The following is a 21,436-nucleotide window of genomic DNA, read 5'->3' on the forward strand; positions in this document are numbered from 1 at the left end:
TATTTTGGACAGGTTATATTTTATATTTTAAAAAAGAGACAAAATAGTTACTCTTATATACAATGGCAGTTTACACAAAAGATACAAGTAATTTGTTCAGTTGACTCATGTTCCGCAAACACTTATGCTTAAAATATTCCCAAACATGCTTATAAAAATAAGAAATATGCTTTTACAGGAAAATAATCACTGAGAAACGTGGCCCACATTCAATGTATAAAACCAGTCCTCTGTATTTTAGGTTGGTGTTGTTCTTTCAATGAAATATACAATGTCATCAATATAAAATAAAACATATTTTCTATCCAAAGGCCGGGATTCAATGCAAGACATTGAGTGCGCCGTGTTAAAGCACGGCACACTATAACATACTTTTAAAAGTGATTTAGGCTTGGTCCAACGTGTGCAGTGTTTACCATGTAAATATTGGGGAAAAGTCCTTTAAAAGACACATTGTCAGTTGTATTGTGTGCTGTGCTATAACCCACCTTGAATTGAATCCCGGCTACAAAGTATTTTGGTCGATATATACAAAGCATTTTGGCCCCTTGCCAATTTTGGTCCCTTGCCAATCAAGTCCAGAATGTCCTCAAACAAAATGGAAGACTACAATCTAGGGCTGTATTCAATCGTTATCGCGAAAGTATCGCGGAAGGTCCATGTTAAAATGTAAAGGTATACTTCGGGATTTTGGCAATGAAGCCCTTTATCTATTTCCTCAGAGTCAGATTAACTCAATGTTAGAGGTAGTTTTGTGAGCCAATGCTAACTAGAGTTAGGGCAATGGCTAGAAGTCTATGGTATCTACTAGCATTAGCACAATTTCTAACTAGCGTTAGTGCAATGACTGGAAGTATCTACTAGCATGCTATGACTGGAAGTATCTACTAGCATGCTAGTAGATACTTCCAGTCATTGCACTAACGCTAGTTAGAAATTGTGCTAATGCTAGTTAGCAAATTCTTTCAAACTGCACACAGAGACATAAAAATGGTATCCACGGGTTCATCTGACGCCGGGGAAGTAGATAAAAGACTTCATTGCCAAAATCCCAAAGTATCCCTTTAAAGGTCATTTCCGATGCAGCGTTTACCTTAAATGCAAACGCGGGAACATTGCCTTTACATTTTTAATCGAGCTATAAAGCGGATCTTCCGTGATACTTCAGAGATACGGATTGATTCCAGCCCCTAATGTGGCCTCAGCTGGTATGTCTGCAGAGGAAGCAGACGTATCCTTTCCATCTGCTCTTGCACTCCAATGCCAGGAACATTTTAATTTCACTTCAAGTTTGTGTTCAAGGGAATGACATTACAGAGCCTTACTTAGATGTACCGCCCGGTCACGGTGTCAGTTAGAATGAATGTTTAGTCCTAAGACCATGTACCTCCTCCTGCATAGGGGAAACATTGTGTTAATATTCAGTTAAATCAAAAGCTTGTGTTATGCTCCAAACATTGTATGTTTCCACTGTATGTTCAAAACTAGTCATGCTAACCTCTCACTATTACAATAACAGGGGAGGTTAGCATGTCTTGGGGGTATGCTATTTGTGCGATATTTGTGCAATATTTGTGTGATATTTAACAGTCTGCACTTTAACCTCAGTCATGGTATCATTTTAAATTCAAAGTGCTGGAGTACAGAGCCAAAAGAACCAAAAATGTGTCACTGTCCCAATACTTTTGGAGCTCACTGTAAATATTCCACATACCTGCAGCACCACACGTTTGTTTCTCTCGTCTCTCAGTTCCTCTTTCAGTTCCTGTATGTCTCGTCTACAAAGAAAGAACAGAAAATATATCAATCGATGCACTAAGAGGTCAAAGAAGAGTTCAAAAATGAAGGAATGGTTTACATTTTTGGCAGGAGAGATGTAGCCTGGTTAATCCATACTGAATTGTTTCAACAATGGTGAGCCCAGCATTCAGTCTGGTTTAACCAGGATATGTGAGGTCTGACTGGAAGTGTGCAGAGACGTTTTCCTGTCTTTCCAGTTTTGCATTTTGCCTTCAGCACCTTCACTAATCATTTTTTGGGTGCGCTGTAGATTTTGCCTATTATCAAAATCGTTGAAAATAGCTTGGTGGAACCATTGAACAAACGGGTTAATGTCCCAGATTCCTCAAGTTTTTAACCTGGTTATCTAGAAGTCTGAATAAATGTGTAATGCCACTTACTCATGTCTGTTTTGCAGCAGCTCCAGAGCCATCTTCAGCTCCCTGACCTCAGCGTGTAGGCTGTCCAGAGAAGGCTTCTCCTCCTGGGTTGCCCTGGTCTCCACTACAGCCTTGGGAAGCGCTAGCCTGGAGGGTACTGGATTCTTGGTAGGATGCTCAGGCTTGGATGGTGGTGAATGACTTTCTGAAATCTGCAATGTTTAGGCAAGGTATCTCTCAGTTTGATTGTCAAGGATTGACAGGTCCAGAATTCAAGCCCTTTAAAATCTATTCAATCTCAGTAAGCTTATTTCAAGTCAGTTGTTACTTTGTGGCTAATTGATACTTTGAGAGAGATACATTGCCGTTATGTTAATTTTGTCTTCTATGTTCGTGCCAGCAAGGCCTAACATGATGATAGATTATTCATGTATATGGAATCAAAGTCAATTTTGCAAACCTCCAGCAGTTTAGGCAATTTTTCTGCTTCTGTCTGGTCCCTGCCACTCAGAGCCTAGGGTTAGAACAACAACAATGACCTTAATGACTTTTTAAGAGTCATTCCTCACATCATGGCCTCACTAACCCTTCATGGCATGCAACTTGTCAAGCCACTTATGAACAGGCCATCTCTCTCTCTGGGCGGGTGAGTTAAGACTTAGTGGGCCAGATGGGCCACGTCATACGAACGAATAGTCTTCAGGGGAACTCTGGAGGAATGTAATCTAACAAGGGCCACTATTCTCCACTGATATTCCCCTATGACTGTGATGACAATGATTCCTCTAGGCAGATATGTACTTGTGGCGTGACATCAGAAAATGACATCAGACTAACCAGAGAATGTATCATCATCTCTATGTTAACCTGGGGTTGTGGGTTCATAATGTCACTACATGATGAGTGTTAGGCCACACTGCCCCCCTGTGGTTTCAGAGGGGGTGTGGAGTATAGTGTGCACCTTTGGGCAGATATGGACTGGTAGCGTCATGACAATAGACAAATCAGGGATTGTATCATCATCTCTATGATAACCTAAGGGTTGGGGGGGTCTACCCATCATGTGATGTGTCATGCGTCATGTGATTAAGCCACATTGTCTCCCTGTGGTTTCAGAGGAAACATAACTGTGTGTTACTCAAAGTAACTCTGACAGCTTCCATGGATGTGTGACTCTGTTCTAATATGTGAGCTGTCCTAAATCAAATCAAATACCATTCTTTTGGTTGCATACACATATTTAGTAAATGTCATTGTGGGTGTAGCGAAATGCTTCTGTTCTTAGTATGTCATAACATGTACACTGTACAGAGGTGCATTCTGTACCATAATAATGTAATACATTCACATTTTAGTCATTTAGCAGACACTCTTATCCAGAGCGACTTACAGTAGTGAATGCATACATTTCATAAATATTTTTCCTTCTGTACTGGTCCCCCGTGGGAATCAAACCCACAACCCTGGTGTTGCAAACACCATGCTCTACCAACTGAGCCACACGGGACCAAATATATTGTTGCCATACATTTTAGTAATTTAGCAGACGCTCTTATCCAGAGCAACTTACAGTAGTGAATGCATACATTGCATACATTTTTTTTTCTTCCCCGTACTGGTCCCCCATGGGAATCGGACCCACGACCCTGGCGTTGCAAACACCATGCTCTACCAACTGAGCCACACAGGACCATACCTGTGGACTGGTGACGAGGGCTGACGGGGGTCGTCTCTGTGGGGGTTTGGCTCTGTTGGCTGTGGGGTGACTCAGTTTCTCAGGGGACACCTCCACTCCGTCAAACTGGTCCGAGTTGCTCTCCTCTGAACATTTTGGTGAAAGGGGAGGGAGATCGCCATTGGCTCTAATGGGGGAAAATAGGTAGGCATTTTTTTTCAGAGAAATTAAACATTCATTATTTCAGGCCAACTGCTGTGATTTAGAGGAAGAAAACTGAAAGATATGCTTCATTTTCTACACTTGAGATGTTCTTTTGATGAAAATTGTTGTGGTTCAGTGTGGAAAAAGTGGCATCCTGTTTCCTGTTGCGTGCTTTTAGAGGCAAGTGCTGATGTACTGCATATTGAAACCTCAGTGAGTTAATGTTAAGCCAAGCATTAAGACTTCCCCTTTTAACGTCCACACCCTCACTAGAACAAAAAGACGCAATAGCTTTTAATAAAATATACAAACTTGTTTGACCTTTGCAAGTATAATGATTTAATCCCAAGGGAATTTTACAAATAAGCGAAATGCTTTTAGCCAAGGCCACACTATCATTGCATTGCCTCCAACATGTGACAGTTACTCGGAAAGAACATTCCGAATGGCTTTTTCTTTGTCAGTTGCCCCTTGGTAAAGACGGCCTTTTTTGTTTTCCCAGTCGTGTTTGTGTGTGTGTGTGCGCGTGTGTGTGTGTGTGTGTGTGTGTGTGTGTGTGTGTGTGTGTGTGTGTGTGTGTGTGTGTGTGTGTTGTTCAGGAAACAGGAAATGGGCTGCTCTCGTCTGTTTAGGCCCACACTGACTCATCCCAGAGTTTCCAGTGCACCGCTCAAGTTTTGGGAATCCTGGCAATTCAGCATTAAGACATGAAGACTATGTGCTATAGTAACCTAGGCACCAACCAAAACTCTCCTCCACACTCGCCTTCCTTGCCAGTTTAAAGAGAATCAACAGTTCCTGTCTTGACATAGACCTTTTGCTTTTCTTATTAGTGGCTTTTGCAATTATATAACTACTAAGGCTTCCATATGAGTGCCCTATTTGTCCATTCTGATCAGTAACAAAGTCTGAAAGCAATGCTTCATGAAGCAATCCTTCATTTACAAGTCTCACTATTTACGTTCATACTTGATACTATGGAGTGATATTAGTGTCAACATTGGATTAAGATTGCATTCATGTTGGCACTACTATACCTCCATACTTTACCTAAATAGTTGGTGTTGACTGAGAAAAAAATGTAGTTTGAGAAACAGACGCCTCACAAGTCCTCAACTGGCAGCTTCATTGAATAGGACCCGCAGAACACCAGTCTCAACGTCAACAGTGAAGAGGCGACTCCGGGATGCTGGCCTTCTAGGCAGAGTTCCTCTGTCCAGTGTCTGTGTTCTTTTGCCCATCTTAATCTTTTCTTTTTATTGGCCAGTCTGAGATATGGCGTTCTCTTTGCAACTCTGCCTAGAAGGCCAGCATCCCCGGAGTCGCCTGTTCACTGATCAATTTGATGTTATTTTAATGGACATAAAAAATGATATTCTTTAAAAAACAATGACATTTAGAAGTGACCCCAAACTTTTGAACAGTAGTAGATATTGTAGAATCACTCACTTGCTACTACCAAACTTCAGAGGCTTGTCCTTCACTGGAGGTGGTAGTGCAGGTCTACTTGGAGCAGGGAGCTTGACTTTGGTTGGGGGGTTGCTTCTCAGGTCTTTACTCTCTGGTTTCTCATCTGTGCGCACATGTGCACATTTAAGCATTACTAGTAAGCAAACTGTACTCGTACGTACTTGTTAACAACGCACACACCTTGGTATAATTGTAAAGCATCATCTCCTCTGTATTTTAAAGTATAATTTAATACAACATCTGGTTAAATGAGACTACAGACACAGTAAAACTGTACTTTAATTGAACGGTATCAACATACTGTATATTACCTTTTGCTTTTGCAGGGCTGCTCTTCTCCATCGCTGAACCCTCTGCCTTGACTAGAAGACCATAAGAGCACAAAATACACACCATATTATACACGGCCACAGCTATCTATCTTGCTACTGGTGTGTTGTTCTCTTCGCTATGACAACGGTGAGTGTACAACAGCATCAAGACGCAGACCCCCAGGGTTAATAATTCTCTGCAAAAATGTACTTAGCATAATTTCATTAAAATGCAAATGAATATTCATGTAGCGCAGAAACTTTGTTAATTTTCTTCCATTTGAGTTGATATTAAATTCTAACCAGCATAGTGGCATGCGAAGCCAAGATTCTGCATGTCATAGGAGCAGGCTAGTTCACAGCTGTGTCCAATAGAATCCTACAGAATCCAACATACTGTAGTTACTGCTCCAAATAATCTCCCTTGAGAAGGCCTTGGCTTGGGAGGTGAAACTAACTTATTTATCACAAAGGAGATCCCTCAAGTGTGAACAGCTATGTATAATAGACTTATGGGAGAGTCTTTTGACAATGCACAATATTCTGCCTTTCAATTACCATTAAGAGTTTACCAAGCAATCATAGTGTTTAATAAAAGAAGAAATGATCAACCAGAGTGCAGTTAAGGGAACGGACCACAATACAGCCAAGTCAATAACAACATGAATCTGCGTTATAGCTTTTAGCACATCTCTCAAGATACAGAGGAAGAACATGATGAGTGTCATGCTGACATTTAAGACAATAAACCACCGAAAGAGACTGGTGATGATGAATTCCACAGACTGAGTACCGATGGTAAATGAATGAGAATAGAGCCTACCTTCTCAGTTCAAAGCACATGTAAAACTCCCTGACCAAGCCCTTGCACCAATGTGAAGCACTAGTGTTGTTGCAGAGTTGGCTGCTTGGGCCGCTTGTGAAAAGCCACTGTGACAGACAGAGCTCTCTACGGTCCCTCACCCCCTGGCTTCCTCCAAGGCATCTCAGCCAGGTCATGTGACCAACTGTATTACATTCCCCTCTCCATCATGGTGTATGACTTCCTGTGACATAACTGCAACCCCCCAGTGACACTAGACGCCAATGGAGTAGTAGGAGCGATGGGGTGGGGTGGAGGGATTCAAGTGCAGTTTTGAGTTGGGATGATATTATCTCCAAATGACTGTTAGGCCTTTTAATGTTTGAACTCAAACTCAAACAGCAAGATATGAACGTTTGTTATTGTTCAGCAAGGGCCAGTGCCTCAAAACTTCAATCAAAGGGGTCTTGTAGCAATAACAAAATTCTTTGAGTATTTGTGCACAGATTTCATTATTAAAATACATTATGTGATTGAAATATTGCATCTTAATGTTGTGTACGCTTTGTATTCAATTAGAAAGGCTTGATTTATTTAAAGCTGGGAAGAAACATCCAGCCTAACAGCTAACTAACAGTTAGCGTCTTAAACACAAGTTGTACCGTCAGCAGAAGTGTGTGTTTGAAACAAGATCTGGTGCACTTAGATAAAAAAACCTGCTTGTGAACCACATCCTGCTATGTGTTCTACTGACAGTCTCAAGATTGGACTCCCACATCCGCTTTACCGTTTAAAGCAAAACATGTGTTACATGCTGTCTATCCCTCCCCACTGGGAACAAACTGGTTGAATCACCGTTGTTTGAATGTAATTTGTCAGCGTATTGTGACATGGAATCTACATGGAAACGACATTGGATTTCAAAGAAGCAATCCACGTCAACTGTTGTTTTGAGGGTGAAATTACAACCACAGGATTATGTCATCACATTTCAACATCAAATATGTTGCATTTGTATCTTTTAAACAATGTCAGATCATTAGGCTAGGCAGCACCTCATACTGGATAACTTATTTATAGCTCCCCTTTGGTCTCCCATCCAGGGTTTTAACCAAGCCCTGCTTACAGTACCAGCCAAAGTTTGAACACTCCTAATCATTTAAAAGGTTTTTCTTTAGTTGAACTATTTTCCGCATTGTAGAATAATAGTGAGGACATAAAAACTATGAAATAAATAACACATATGGAGTCATGTAGTAACCCAAAAAATATATTTTAGATATTAGATTCTTCAGAGTAGCCACCCTTTGCCTTGATGACAGCTTTGCACACTCCTGGCATTCTTTCAACCAGCTTCATGAGGAATGATTTTCCAACTGTCTTAAAGGAGTTGGAAAACATATGTTGGCTGCTTTTCCTTCACTCTGCAGTCCAACTCATCCCAAACCATCTCAATTGGGTTGAGGTCAGATGATTGTGGAGGCCAGGTCAACTGATACAGCACTCCATCACTCTCCTTCTTGGTCAAATAGCCCTTACACAGCCTGGAGGTGTGTTTTGGGTCATTGTCCTGTTGAAAAACAAATGACAGTCCCACTAAGCGCAAACCAGATGGGATGGCTTATCGCTGCAGAATGCTGTGGTAGCCATGCTGGTAAAGTGCCTTGAATTGTAAATAAATCACCAGCAAAGCACACCCACACCATCACACCTCCTCCTCCATGCTTCACGGGGGGAACCACACATGCGGAGATCATCCATTCACTTACTCCGCATCTCACAAAGACACGGTGGTTGGAACCAAAAATCGCAAATTTGGACTCATCAGACTAAAGGACAGATTTCCACTGGTCTAATGTCCATTGCTCGTGTTTCTTGGCCTAAGCAAGTATTTTCTTCTTACTGGTGTCCTTTAGCAGTGGATTCTTTGCAGCAATTCGACCATGAAGGCCTGATTTACGCATTCTCCTCTGAACAGTTGATGTTGAGATGTGTCTGTTACTTGAACTCTGTGAAGCATTTATTTGGGCTGCAATCTGAGGCTGGTAACTCTAATGAACTTATCCTTTGTAGCAGAGGTAACTCTGGGTCTTCCTTTCCTGTGGCGGTCCTCATGAGAGCCAGTTTCATCATAGCGCTTGATGGTAGAAACGTTCAAAGTTCTCGACACTTTCCGTATTGACTGACCTTCATGTCTTAAAGTAATGATGGACTGTCATTTCGTTTTGCTTATTTGAGCTGTTCTTGCCATAATATGGACTTGGTCTTTTACCGAATAGGGCTATCTTCTGTATTTCACACCTACCTTGTCACAACACAACTGATTGGCTGAAACGCATTAAGGAAAGAAATTCCACAAATGAACTTTTAACAAGGCACACCTGTTAATTGAAATGCATTCCCTGTGACTACTTCATGAAGCTAGTTGAGACAATGCCAAGAGTGTGCAAAGCTGTCATCAAAGTGTGGCTACTTTGAAGAATCTCAAATGTTTTGATTTGGTTAACACTTTTTTGGTTAATACATGATTCCATATGTGTTCATAGTTTTGATGTCTTCACTATTATTCTACAATGCAGTGGTGGAAAAAGTATTAAATTGTCATACTTGAGTAGAAGTTAAGGTACCTTAATAGAAAAGTAAAAGTGAAAGTCACCCAGTAAAATACTACTTGAGTAAAAGTCTAAAAGTATTTGGTTTAAAATATATGTAAGTATCAAAAGTAAATTGAATTTCTAAAATATATTTAAGTATCAATAGTAAAAGTATAAATCATTTCAAATTCCTTATACTAAGCAAAGCAGACGGCACCGTTTTCTTTCTTTTTTTCTTTCTTTTTTTTCTCCAAATGAAGCATTTGTGTTTAGTGAGTCCGCCAGATCAGAGGCAGTAAGAATGACCAGGGATGTTCTCTTGATAAGTGTGTGAGTTGGACCACTGTCCTGTCAAAATGTAACGAGTACTTTTCGGTGTCAGGGAAAATGTATGGAGTAAAAAGTACATTATTTTCTTTAGGAATGTAGTGGTAAAAGTAGCCAACAGTATTTTTACTTAAGTACTTTACACTACTGTTACAATGTAGAAAATAGTAAAAATAAAGAAAAACCCTGGAATGAGTTGGTGTGTCCAAAATTTTGACTGGTACTGCAGCTATGTAATTCATCACTGACTATTACCAATGTGCTATCGTGAGAACGATGGTTGAGTGTTCTCCACTTAGAAAATGAATAGATTCGCTGTTGCTATCAAAGTCATTCCAAAGGGTAGGTTGAACAGAACAAATTAAATGTGACCATACTTTACCACTCATTTAACATCAATGATGCTATTTAGGCCTATAGCATTTGCAAAGTCATCAACAGCTATTGTTGTTTATAATAGGCTTAGGGTTTCAAGCTCTGGTTGATTTCAAATGTAATGTAATATTGAATTGAATTGTGTTTGGTTGTCAACGCAACCAAATATTAACATTTGAAGGACAGTTTTTGCTTTGCTTCCATCTGTACGACTGACTCAATATGACTTTAATTCCAGTTTGTCTGATATGTTGGATTCACGACTCCATCTCAACCAAAAATCTAAGTTAAAGAATAGGGTTAAATCAAATCAAACTTCATTTAGTGCATTTAAAGTTTGATTTAATTTTATTTAGTCCTATTTTTAAATGTAGATATTTGGTTGCGATAGAGACGTGAATATAACATATCAATTATTAATTTGTAGACAAACTGGAATTAAAGTCACAAGTCAGTGGCACAGATGGAACTATCCAGGAGTTGACAACCAAACACAATATCATTTTTGAAATATAATAAATGATCTTGTCGACAAGGTAACAAATTATATGTTGGATTCACATCTCCAATTAAAAAATCAAAGTTAAAGAATGGGATTAAGCCAGTGACTCAGATGGAACTAACCAAGAGGTAGATGCATCTTTTTTAAATGTTAATGTTTGGTTGCGTTGTCAACCAAGCACAATTCAATATTACTTTTTTAATACAGTAAAAGTTAAGTCTATCTTACAAATGAATGTAACATTCATCCTAAAAATGATTAACACATCCATGGCCACTGTGAGGTTACTGTAGCTATACATTTCTTCTTATGTAATCATATGTTCAAGATAGCATGCAAAGGTTGTCGCAGGTCTGTGGAGAGCTTCACAATTGCTATAATCTTCTGTTCAGAATCTTGAACGCCATTGATAACTTTATTATCCACATTGAAATGATGTGGTGCGCCCAGTGGGTCTATTCCTTCATTGAACAACACGCAGTCATCAAAACGTTGAGACTAAATATACCACATATTAAAATGCTAGGACTTTAGGCCTTTCTAGGGAGTTTTTCCTAGGGAGTTTTTCCTAGCCACCGTGCTTCTTTCACATGCTTTGCTTGCTGTTTGGGGTTTTAGGCTGGGTTTCTGTACAGCACTTTGAGAATATCAGCTGATGTACGAAGGGCTATATAAAAATAAATTTGATTGATTGATTGATTTGATTTGATTGATTTAGACTTGATCAGGTCAAGAGAGGTCAAATTGAAACATTTGAACGGCTTTGAAACTTCAACAATGAACAATCATTTATGCTACCTGACTTCGTTGTATGATGTGTAGCTATAGATAACTGAGAGGCAAGAAAAACTAGTATCTGAAATAAGGATGATTGGGAGCTTCCATTTATATCATACAAACCACATTTTAGATTGTCCAAGTATCTAACCTGTTACCAGTTACATCCGTTAACCCCTGTGCGGCCTCCGTCCCTCCATCCAGCGAAAAATCATATCGCCATTAGCATAACAAAATTTTATTTAAAAAAAATTCAATATTTTTTCCAAATTATATCGTTTTATAGATACACCTCTCCTGAATCGAACCACGTTGTCAGATTTCAAAAAGGCTTTACAGCAAAAGCAAAACATTAGATTATGTTAGAGGAGTATATCGTAAAAGTAGCCACATAGCCATTTTCCGACCAACCACATGCATCACAAATAACCAAAAAACAGCTAAATGCAGCACTAACCTTTGACAATCTTCATCAGATGACACACCTAGGACATCATGTTACACAATACATGCATTCTTTTGTTCGATAAAGTTCATATTTATATATAAAAACAGCATTTTACATCGGTGCGTAACGTTGACTAACTATTTTCCCTCAAATGCATCCGATGAAACAGAGCTACAATTTACTAAATTACTATTCGAAAACATTTTTAAAATGTAATATTGTCATTCTAAGATTTATAGATGAATATCTCTTGAAAGCACCTGTAATGCCAGATTTAAAAATAACTTTACTGGGTAATCACACTTTGCGATAAAAGGGGATGCGATACTCAGAACAATAGGCTAGCAATAGCAATAGGCTAGCCATCTTGGAACAATCGCATATCACATCTAGTCTTGTATACTATTGTCAATAATCCCTTACCTTTGGTTGCCTTCATCAGAAAGCACTTCCAGGAATCCCAGGTCCACAACAAATGTATTTTCGTTTGAAAAAATGACTCCTTTATGTTCCAAGAGCTTGTTCTTGTTAACGCGTCTGAAGGCTGATCCAAATGCTTCGTCGGCCTCGGGACAGCCATTTCGAGAAAATGCATTTTTTTCCCATTTAGGTTCGTTCAAACATGTCAAACGTTGTATAACATAAATCTTCAGGGCGTTTTTCAACAAGAGAGCCAATAAGATTCGAGGGGGACGATTGCATTGTGTTTCAAAACGTTTCGAAATGGGAGGGTAACCAGGGGCGCCGGCGTCATAATGGTGATGGCCCTCTCCGTGTGACCACGTTCCACAGCGTCTCATTCATTCAGTTTTAACAGTAGAAGGCTCAAACCACTTTGTGAAGACTGGGGACATCTAGTGGAAGCAATAGGAAGTGCTCAATGAACCATAGCTCACGGTGTGATTAATAGGCAACGTGATGAAGTTGAGTTCGCAATTCAGAATTCCACTTCCTGTTTCCATCTGTCTCGGGGTTTTGACTGCCATATGAGTTCTGTTATACTCACAGACACCATTCAAACAGTTTTAGAAACTTTAGGGTGTTTTCTATCCACAAGTATTAATTATATGCATATCCTAGCTTCTGAGTTTGAGTAGGAGGCCGTTTAAAATGGGCACACATTTTTTCCAAAAATCGCTTTAGCGCCCCCTATCCTAGGGGAACGCCAAGAGGTTTTAATATAGGTGTGGTTGTGTGAATTTGACGCCAAAATAGCTGAGTATTCTGGGGCTTTCCTGCATTATATTGGTCTTTAGGGGGGGGGGGGGGGGTTTCACTTACATAAGATTTGCCTATGTGGTTTGGACTGAAGAAATTTGAGTGTGTCTGTGGTCTGGTTTGCTAATAAAAGTATAACATTTTTTGTAACATGCCTATGTTAATGTCTGTTTTCCATCTACAGGAACAGTATCTGTAAAATACAAAGACCTTGATTTTGAAATATTCAGGAAGCCATTTGGACCACGCAAAATCTCATATTCAGCTGCTAAAACAACAACCTCACACACCCCAAAACATGAACAACGTTCCAGACTGAACACCACCGCAGATGAAAACATTAGCAACCGTAGCCATTTCGTTGTGTGAGAATTCTCTAATTCAGCTCCCATTAGCATCTCTAAATCATATTGGTGTTCATATTGGTGTCACCATAGAATTAGGAATTAAAATATTAATACACTAATACTAATTATAAAAGTAATTTATTGGGAACTCTATGGGTGTCACAGTATGTTTTGTTGTACCAGCTATTCTGTTAAACCTCATTAGTTCCATCGTCAGCATCTAAATCACAAGACATTCTGTACTGTCATATTGGTATCATGGACTAACTGGTGTAACAGTATATCCTGTTGCACTGGTCTCTCTGTTAAAACAGGAAGTTGCTGTCTTTACCTGAGCGTCTTTCCGTGTCACGGCGCGCAGGTGGTTGGCTGGTGCTCCCAGACTGGAGGAAAAGGGACGGATAACACAGGTTGGCTCAGTCTCTCTTTACTCTCTATTTGCAGTAACACACACCCACTGATTAGATCACCCAGTGATGCAAGCGGCCATTCTTCTTGTCTTGTATTGTTTTATTTAAAAAAAATGATATAAAATGAATACAATTAAAAGTAAACTAACACACTCTTTCCACAGACAGAAATGTTTGTCAGTGACTCCTAAACTGCGGATGTTGAAGAGATCTTTGAGTCAGAAACCTTTATAAGCTAGTTATATAAGAAAGACCTGACTGGAAATGTATTTTTATTTTTATGTCAGCCAACTGTAGATGAAGGGCTTTGTTTTTATTGACATGTTGCGGTCTAATAAATAGCTCGTGTTCATTACTGGTTGGTGTCATAGCTGCTTAGGTCAGTGTAATGTAATGGCTAAACCCCCCTGGAATGTGTTGGGGGGAAATTCCCATTCACAGGGCTACAGCAAGACCATTGCTGGGAACATTTCCTTCATTCTTTGCTACAACTCACTTGGAGACCATCAGTCGTCGGTATCACCATGACGAAGTTGTCGGGGAAAAAACCTCTACGTCCGTTCATCTCTCCCTCCCACCAGCCCTCGTCCTCTGTTTCCTTCAGAAGAAGAGATTGTGTAAAAAGCAACTCAAAAAACTACACATAGTTCAAAAAACTACAATGTCCATGAGGACCATGGTCATTGCCCACAGTGGACACTATTATCTGATCTTCAAAGTTATCATAAACCTCCCTTTTCCACTTATAATTTGGCAGTGTGGGAAAAAAGTACTCAATTATCATACTTGAGTAAAAGTAAAGATTCCTTAATAGAAAATTACTCAAGTAAAAGTAAAGGTCACCCAGGAAAATACTACTTGAGTAAAAGTCGAAAAGTATCTGGTTTTAAATATACTTAACCTCTTTTAAGTACAGTGGTGGAAAAAGTATTCAATTGTCATATTTGTACAAGTCAAAAGTTTGGACACACCTACTCATTCAAGGGTTTTTCTTTATTTTTACCGTTTTCTACATTGTAGAATAATAGTGGAGACATCAAAACTATGAAATAACACATATGGAATCATTTTGGAACCAAAAAAAGTGTAATGATGGACTGTCGTTTCTCTTTGCTTATTTGAGCTGTTCTTGCCATAATATGGAGGCTTTTTTCTGTATACCACCCCTGCCTTGTCACAACACAACTGATTGGCTGAAACATATTAAGAAGGAAAGATATTCCACAAATTAACTTTTAACAAGGCATACCTGTTCATTGAAACTCATTCCAGGTGACTACCTCATGAAGCTGGTTGAGAGCATGCCAAGAGTGTGCAAAACTGTTATCAAGGCAGAGGGTGGCTACTTTGAAGAATCTCAAATTGTTTAACACTTTTTTGGTTACTACATGATTCAATATGTGTTATTTCATAGTTTTGATGTCTTCACTATTATTCTACAATGTAGAAAATAGCAAAAATAAGGAAAAACCCTTGAATGAGTAGGTGTGTTCAAACTTTTGACTGGTACTGTATATATATATATATATATATATATATATATATATATATATATAGGCAGTAGGTGTGACAATACATTATATTGATACTGTACATGCGTGAATTGGACAACATTATTGTCCTACCATGAACATTCGAAATGTAACAAGTACTTTTGGGTGTAAGGGAAAATGTATGGGAGTAAAAAGTACATATTTTCTTTAAAAATGTATTGGAGTAAAGTTGTCAAAAATATAAAAAGTCAAGTAAAGTACAGATACCCCAAAAAACTACTTAAGTAATACTTTAAAGTATTTTTACTTAATGTAGTTACTTTACACCACTGTAATTTGGAATATAATTTATACCATCAGATTTTTGGATGTTTTCCCTACTTATGTAATTGTGCATGCTTTGTCGTCTAGTGGCACATATTTTCACGGAATTGCTCACAAGTCACTTAACAGGTTTGTCTGGTTGAAGAGGAGAAAAAATATTTATGAAATTGTATAACCAGGTTTATTGTAGTCTGAAACTGGAGCAGAATATTCTTGATTTTGGTCCCAAAAGGCATAAAGTCATGAAGGTACAGTATATTGTATTGGGGAACATGGATGACAGCATTCGTACAAAGACCCAAACCTTGGTGATGATTGTAACAATGTCTCCCTTCTTCAGATTTAACTCATCCTCGGTCAAGGCTGGATAGTCGAACATGACTTGACAACATTCTTTCACTGAGTAGACATAAAAGAGAAGGGAGTGTTATAAAGAGAACCTAAGCAATGCATGGCTGGAATAGGTTAGTGAGTCTGCCAGATCAGAGTCAGTAGGGATGACCACTTGTTCTCTTGATAAGTGTGTGAATTGGACAATTTTCCTGTCCTGCTAAGCACTCAACATGTAATGAGTACTTTTGGGTATCAGGGAAAATGTATGGAGTAAAAAGTATATTATTTTCTTTAGGAATGTAGTGAAGTAAAACTAAACATTTTCAAAAATATAAATAGTAAAGTACAGATACACCAAAAAACAACTTAAGTAGTACTTGAAAGTATTTTTACTGAAGTGCTTTACGCTACACATCATGACTAACCAATTGACAAGGAAGAATATCAGTCCATACATCCATATCTTTTTCTGTGAAGGGTGTGAACTGTGAAGCTTTGAGATTAACCTGTTTGAACCACTGACTTCTTTCCACATTAAACTGTGACATCAAGCCAGGGTTAACGTCAAAGTTTCTGTGGGCCCACACCCACATAACCTATTGGGTAAACTGCGGGAATTACTGACTGTCACATGCCAATGATGTGGCTGTCTATTCTTTGTGGACACCTGCCTAAGTGGTAGTTTGGTCCAAAAATAGAACTTGTCACAAGCAGAGGTCTCACTGTTGTTGTAGTACGTCAGAACATGTCTATATTCAGCGGAGACATTGCTTTGCAGTTTCATTCAATGTATCAAAAAGTCTCTCCCACAAGGAGGATGAATTTGATGAGGGGTACAAGGATGGACCTTTTATTTTACAATTTAAAATGTATTTAAAAATGCAGTCCACTCATTTATACTACATACATAAAGTAGGAATAAGAACTATAAAAACTTACCATTTTTTGTTTTGTTCCTAACACTCGTCCTCTGAGGTAGCTTTGTCTTAACAAAAAAACAAATGTATTAAATTAATCAATGGCATCTCACACCTATGTTTTCAGGAGAAAAACATCCCATATGTATTGTATTTTGATTTATCTTGCATTCCATACCTCTTTACTAAACATTGTATCTGAGAGTTTGGGTCTTGTTTTGCTCTCATTATGCTTGACATCTGAAAAAGATTGAGAAGGAAGTTCTATAAGGATATATTGATTCAAGTCCACTCTCAGAACACGTACAGTAACTCCGCAGTGCAAAAAAAAAGGCCATTTGAAAATCCCACCTTTTGGAGAGACAAATATCTCTTTGGTGAAGTTTGATGGAAACGCTCCCACTTTACCACTTTTCATTCCCATCCACCACCCATCTTCAATCTGTCAGGTGTTAAAAGAGAGAAGAAAAAAAGAGAGAAGTAAAAAGAAACAGAAACAGAAATATAAGAATAGCACCGTATAACAGAGCATGTTTCACCAATCATCCACATGCATAGGAATTCTCAAAACAGGTTTGGTCAGCATAGTGTCTACAGATGTAGGATCTTAATTTGATCACCCTGTTGCAGGAGAACTTTCCTGCAATGCAGGAAATGTAAAACTCTGAGTGTATTTGAGGTTTAAAAAGGTTTCTGAAGTTTGTAATTTCTTGTGAAATATCCATGAATTCTAATCCACATCAGTGGAGGCTATATGAGGGGAGGACGGCTTATAATAATGTCTAGAACGGTGAAACCATTACCACGAGCCTGTGCTCCCCAATTAAGGTGCCACCAACCTCCTGTGATCCACATAATAACTATAATTTCCTGTTACTACTGCAGGATTATTTTCCTGCTGTAGCAAACTGGCTCAAATGAAGAGCCAACATCTGTACACACCTCAAAGTAAAGTTGTAATGTGTGCGAGAAACGTGATTGCTCAGGATAATCTTGGGGAAATATCACAATGAATATGCATTGCTGGAAATGTCTGTGCGACTTTTTGTTTTTCGGAGCTTTTGGAGGGGTAACATTTTAGTATCATATCTAGCTCGGCAAAGAAGATAAATGATTTGTGGTTGTTCCCTCATGCTCATGAATTTGCCATTAGAGATATGATACAAAGAAAGTAAATATGATATGACACTCCAATTGTTAAGTAAAAACATAAACATATCCTTCTAAATAGAGAAGCTAATGTTCTCTCCAACAACCTACAACTCATTTACACTGATACTCTATAGCAGGGGTCTCAAAATAATTTGGGTCTAGGGCCTCGTTAAATTGTCTTGTGGGATATTTGTTTGAGATTCCTTCTCTAGTATGTTTTCAAGTGTTTTCCCATCGATTGATAATCTAGTGTGTCAGTAATGATAAAAGCAGCACTTTACCTCTCTGAGGATCTCAATGGTCTCCCCAACAACCAGCTCCAGCTCGTCCTCATTCAAGGGACTGTAGGCAAAGGCCACCTCACACTTCCTTGTTGGTGTAATCATCCTTGCTGCATGAACAAAGCATTGTACCAGCCACAAAATTAGTCAAAACTGTTCTTATTATTGTAAAATAATAATTAAAACTAATGATGAATAGAAATTCAGTAGAGAAATTTAGAATTAAACAAATACAGAAGTCTCAATATGATAACTTATAGACCCCAGACTCAGAGCATGACTAGAAGAATGGAAGCTTCTTCGTGTTGTAACTAATTGAATCCCTCAAAGGGACTGTGCCATAACAGTAGACTCTGTGTGGTTTTCATCTGTTCCTTCTTTGTACATTATAATTAAGCTTGGTGCTAGCAGGCGAGGCTGTATATCTACACAAGTCCTTTAATTACTTGTTTCAGCCTGTCTTGCTGACAACGTGTGTGTATCTCGATGGGCACAAACCAAAACACTTCCATATTTCAGTACAAAACAGGGTTCATGTTTGATAGACTGGGAAACATATCTGGATACAGTTTTTGTTACGGATCAAGTTATGGGAAACACAATAAGCAGTGTATCATGGTAGTGGAGGTTTAAAGACATTGGAGAGTGACATACATTTCCGTAGACTTCTTGGTTCCCTCTTGCTGTCACCTATCAAATACACTGGCACCTCCTGTGTGGGAAATAAAAGATACAAACACATACAAGGAAAAAGCGAGTCAAGTAATACAGTATACAATGGGTAGTTCATGAAAATGCACAAACAGTAGGCTGATCAGAGTTGTGGTCAAATCGATTTCAAGTCAGTCAAGGAAGGAAGTAAACTGAAATAATGGAATTTCAGTTCCTTGACAGAATATCATTTCATCTGACTTCCTTCGTTGACTGAATTGAGATGGTATTAATCCTAATCCTGGGACTGAAGGCATGAAGGCAAACTCTTGATGGACATACCGTACCTTGACGAAGTTAGAGGGGAAGATGCCCCTCTTGCCCCTCAGTTCCCCCTCCAGCCAGCCCTCCTCGCTGGCATTGGTGACACTCGTCACTACGTCTCCCACCTGCACCGTCATCTCATCTCCCATTGTGCCCTCAAAGGCTATCAGCACCAGCACCTCTGAGACACACAAATAGGGGAGGAGGGGGAAGAGAATATGATGTTGCAAGTTTCATTCTCTTTTCAAACAGACCTAACAATATTGCTTGAGGAACTGCAGTTATTTAGAGTCATTTAACAAATAATGTGGCCCAACATCTAGAAGGTTAACACCATAGTCTGGTAACTCAAAGACACGGGGAGGGGGAGAGAGATTACGTGGACCCTTTTCACACTATTGTGCTGATCCAAACCGTACTGTGCTGGCATGGATATTGCCTTTCACATTGTTCTCTCTAGCATGGTTTTGGCAACTATGGTGGGTATATAACCAGCTTGTTTGACTCCGCTTGGCTGCATAGTGTGAGAAGGGTAATGGTATTGCAAGTTTATTTGGACTCATTAGACAGGTAATGTGCCCCAACGTCTAGAAAGGCAATGCTTGTTTCAACAGGCTATATGGTATGTTCCATGCATGGCTGGAGGACACTAGTAGAGTTGCAATGGACAACAATGTGACATCAAGATTATTGTGTTTGGAACGTACAGTAAATCACAGGCAAGAAAAGCTTTTGTTTTTTTCTGACTAAACACCAAGGCCTTTGTAAACCAAATCCGTCTCCTGCAGCATATTTGTGTTTGAACAACATGTATGTAAACCAAGGTTACAGTACAGTACTGGGGCAGCAAAATGGATACCAAACAGTACAGTTTGGAATTTGCCCTGGGATAGTGAAAAGGTTTCTGTTCAAGTAGTTTTTAGGCAAGGAATATAAAAAATGATTCAGTACCACACACACCCATTGCCTACAACCAACCTGTAAGTAAGAAAATAATGAAAAAATGTACCTTAGCCACTGCAAGTACTAGTGCTAACCTGTTTACCTGGCTTTAGGCATTTATGTCAATGCTAGCTAAGAAGCAACCCTGCAACACCAAATACAAAAGTATAGTGGACACCCAGAGACCTACTACCCCTTTGTTTTCTGGATAATAAAGAAGCAAGATCATTATCTCTGTCTGTTTTGTAACAAAGAGGGTGTATAATCTAGAACCATGAACAGGCCTACATATCTGGTACACTAAAAACACCTCCACTCGCAACTATTAATTGGGAATACAAATAATTTCCCTGAATATAACTGATTGATTGACAGACATTGTAAACATTCCCCAAAACCCTTCTAGACACTGCTGAACGGACAACACAGTTACAATGCACTTACCCATGACTTCTTAGAAAGCTTTACTCTCTCTTCTAGACTTGTATGTAAACCCTCTTCAGATCACAGAGACACATGCTACAGAAGGAGAACTGAAAGAAAGTATTGCCCAAGAAGCAAAGCTATATATGGCTAGCCAGGGCCCTCCTTCCCTCTAGTCAATCATTAACATCTACTTCGGCTAGTCATGACAAGCCACCAGCCAGGAAGAGGATGGGTCAGAGAGAGCAAGCGAGAGAGTAAGAGGAGAGAGAGAGAACAGGTGGGACAGGTTTCTATTTGGAGAGAGACGATTTTCAAGCGTGAAAAAAGAACATGACCACATATTTTCAGAAGTACAAGTAATTGTCATACATTGTATGGGAAAGAAACAAGACAGTCACAATACGTCAATGTGACGTAATTGTGTGTGTATGTGTGTGTGTACCCCTTATGGTAGAATAGGTGTCCATTCATAGAAAAGCTTACATTGGAGATTGCAGATAACGAGCATGCTTGACTAAACATGAACAACTCTGCAATGGCGTGCATGAAAAGGACATTGTTGCAGCAAAGAATAAATACATTGCATTACTCTCTCAAGGTATTGAAAATGTCTTGGAGGCTCCAGGCAGTAATATGTGAACATTTTCACCCTCTATTGCTAATAGTGTTTTACCTCATTGAATGGATTCCCGTTAAATATTATCTACCTGTATTGTCACAGAAAGAATACCACAGCAACAGAATTTACATGTTTAGTCCATAACGTTGATTGAATGGTGGTTAGGCTATTAGCTGGCCTAAAGTAGGCTACATGAACGTGCAATACTGTTAAAGACGTCCTACAGCGATTTTGAACTTTTACTGTTGAAGAGCGATATCCCAAGCATAAATACAGTAAAGTACACACACTAAAGGGTAACTGCAAACTTCAAGGAGTAGGGCATTCAAGGAGTTGGTTTGATGGGAATATGTGA

General features: G+C 39.1%; 1 protein-coding gene across 2 annotated transcripts; it reads right to left on the minus strand.

The window, feature by feature from the left end:
- LOC106605124 (CD2-associated protein) lies at positions 1-20,666 on the minus strand. 2 transcript variants are annotated; one of them, XM_014200457.2, is made up of 17 exons: positions 20,481-20,666; positions 19,118-19,275; positions 18,774-18,831; positions 18,120-18,229; positions 17,038-17,128; positions 16,865-16,926; positions 16,709-16,754; positions 15,741-15,835; positions 14,116-14,217; positions 13,541-13,592; positions 5,820-5,870; positions 5,488-5,611; positions 3,856-4,021; positions 2,620-2,673; positions 2,181-2,371; positions 1,715-1,778; positions 1-1,393 (listed from the first exon to the last, which is right to left on the minus strand). In XM_014200457.2, the coding sequence occupies exons 1-17, from the start codon at positions 20,482-20,484 to the stop codon at positions 1,355-1,357; spliced, it is 1,467 nt and encodes a 488-aa protein (XP_014055932.1). In that variant the 5' UTR covers positions 20,485-20,666; the 3' UTR covers positions 1-1,354. The 2 variants fall into 2 exon arrangements, with proteins under 2 accessions (XP_014055932.1, XP_014055933.1); XM_014200458.2 differs by lacking the exon at positions 2,620-2,673.
- Positions 20,667-21,436: the final 770 nt, after the last annotated feature.

Source organism: Salmo salar, chromosome ssa05 (assembly GCF_905237065.1).
Source record: "Salmo salar chromosome ssa05, Ssal_v3.1, whole genome shotgun sequence".
In the NCBI taxonomy this organism is placed as follows: Eukaryota; Metazoa; Chordata; class Actinopteri; order Salmoniformes; family Salmonidae; genus Salmo; species Salmo salar.

What these genes read in the sequence shown, in the direction of transcription:
- LOC106605124 (XM_014200457.2), bottom strand. An exon ending in CCCTCGTCACCAGTCCACAG is followed by an intron (nt 2,674 to 3,855) that starts GTATGGTCCTGT and finishes TTCTAACCCTAG; the next exon opens with GCTCTGAGTGGCAGGGACCA. An exon ending in CTGCTGCAAAACAGACATGA is followed by an intron (nt 1,779 to 2,180) that starts GTAAGTGGCATT and finishes CTTTCTTTGTAG; the next exon opens with ACGAGACATACAGGAACTGA.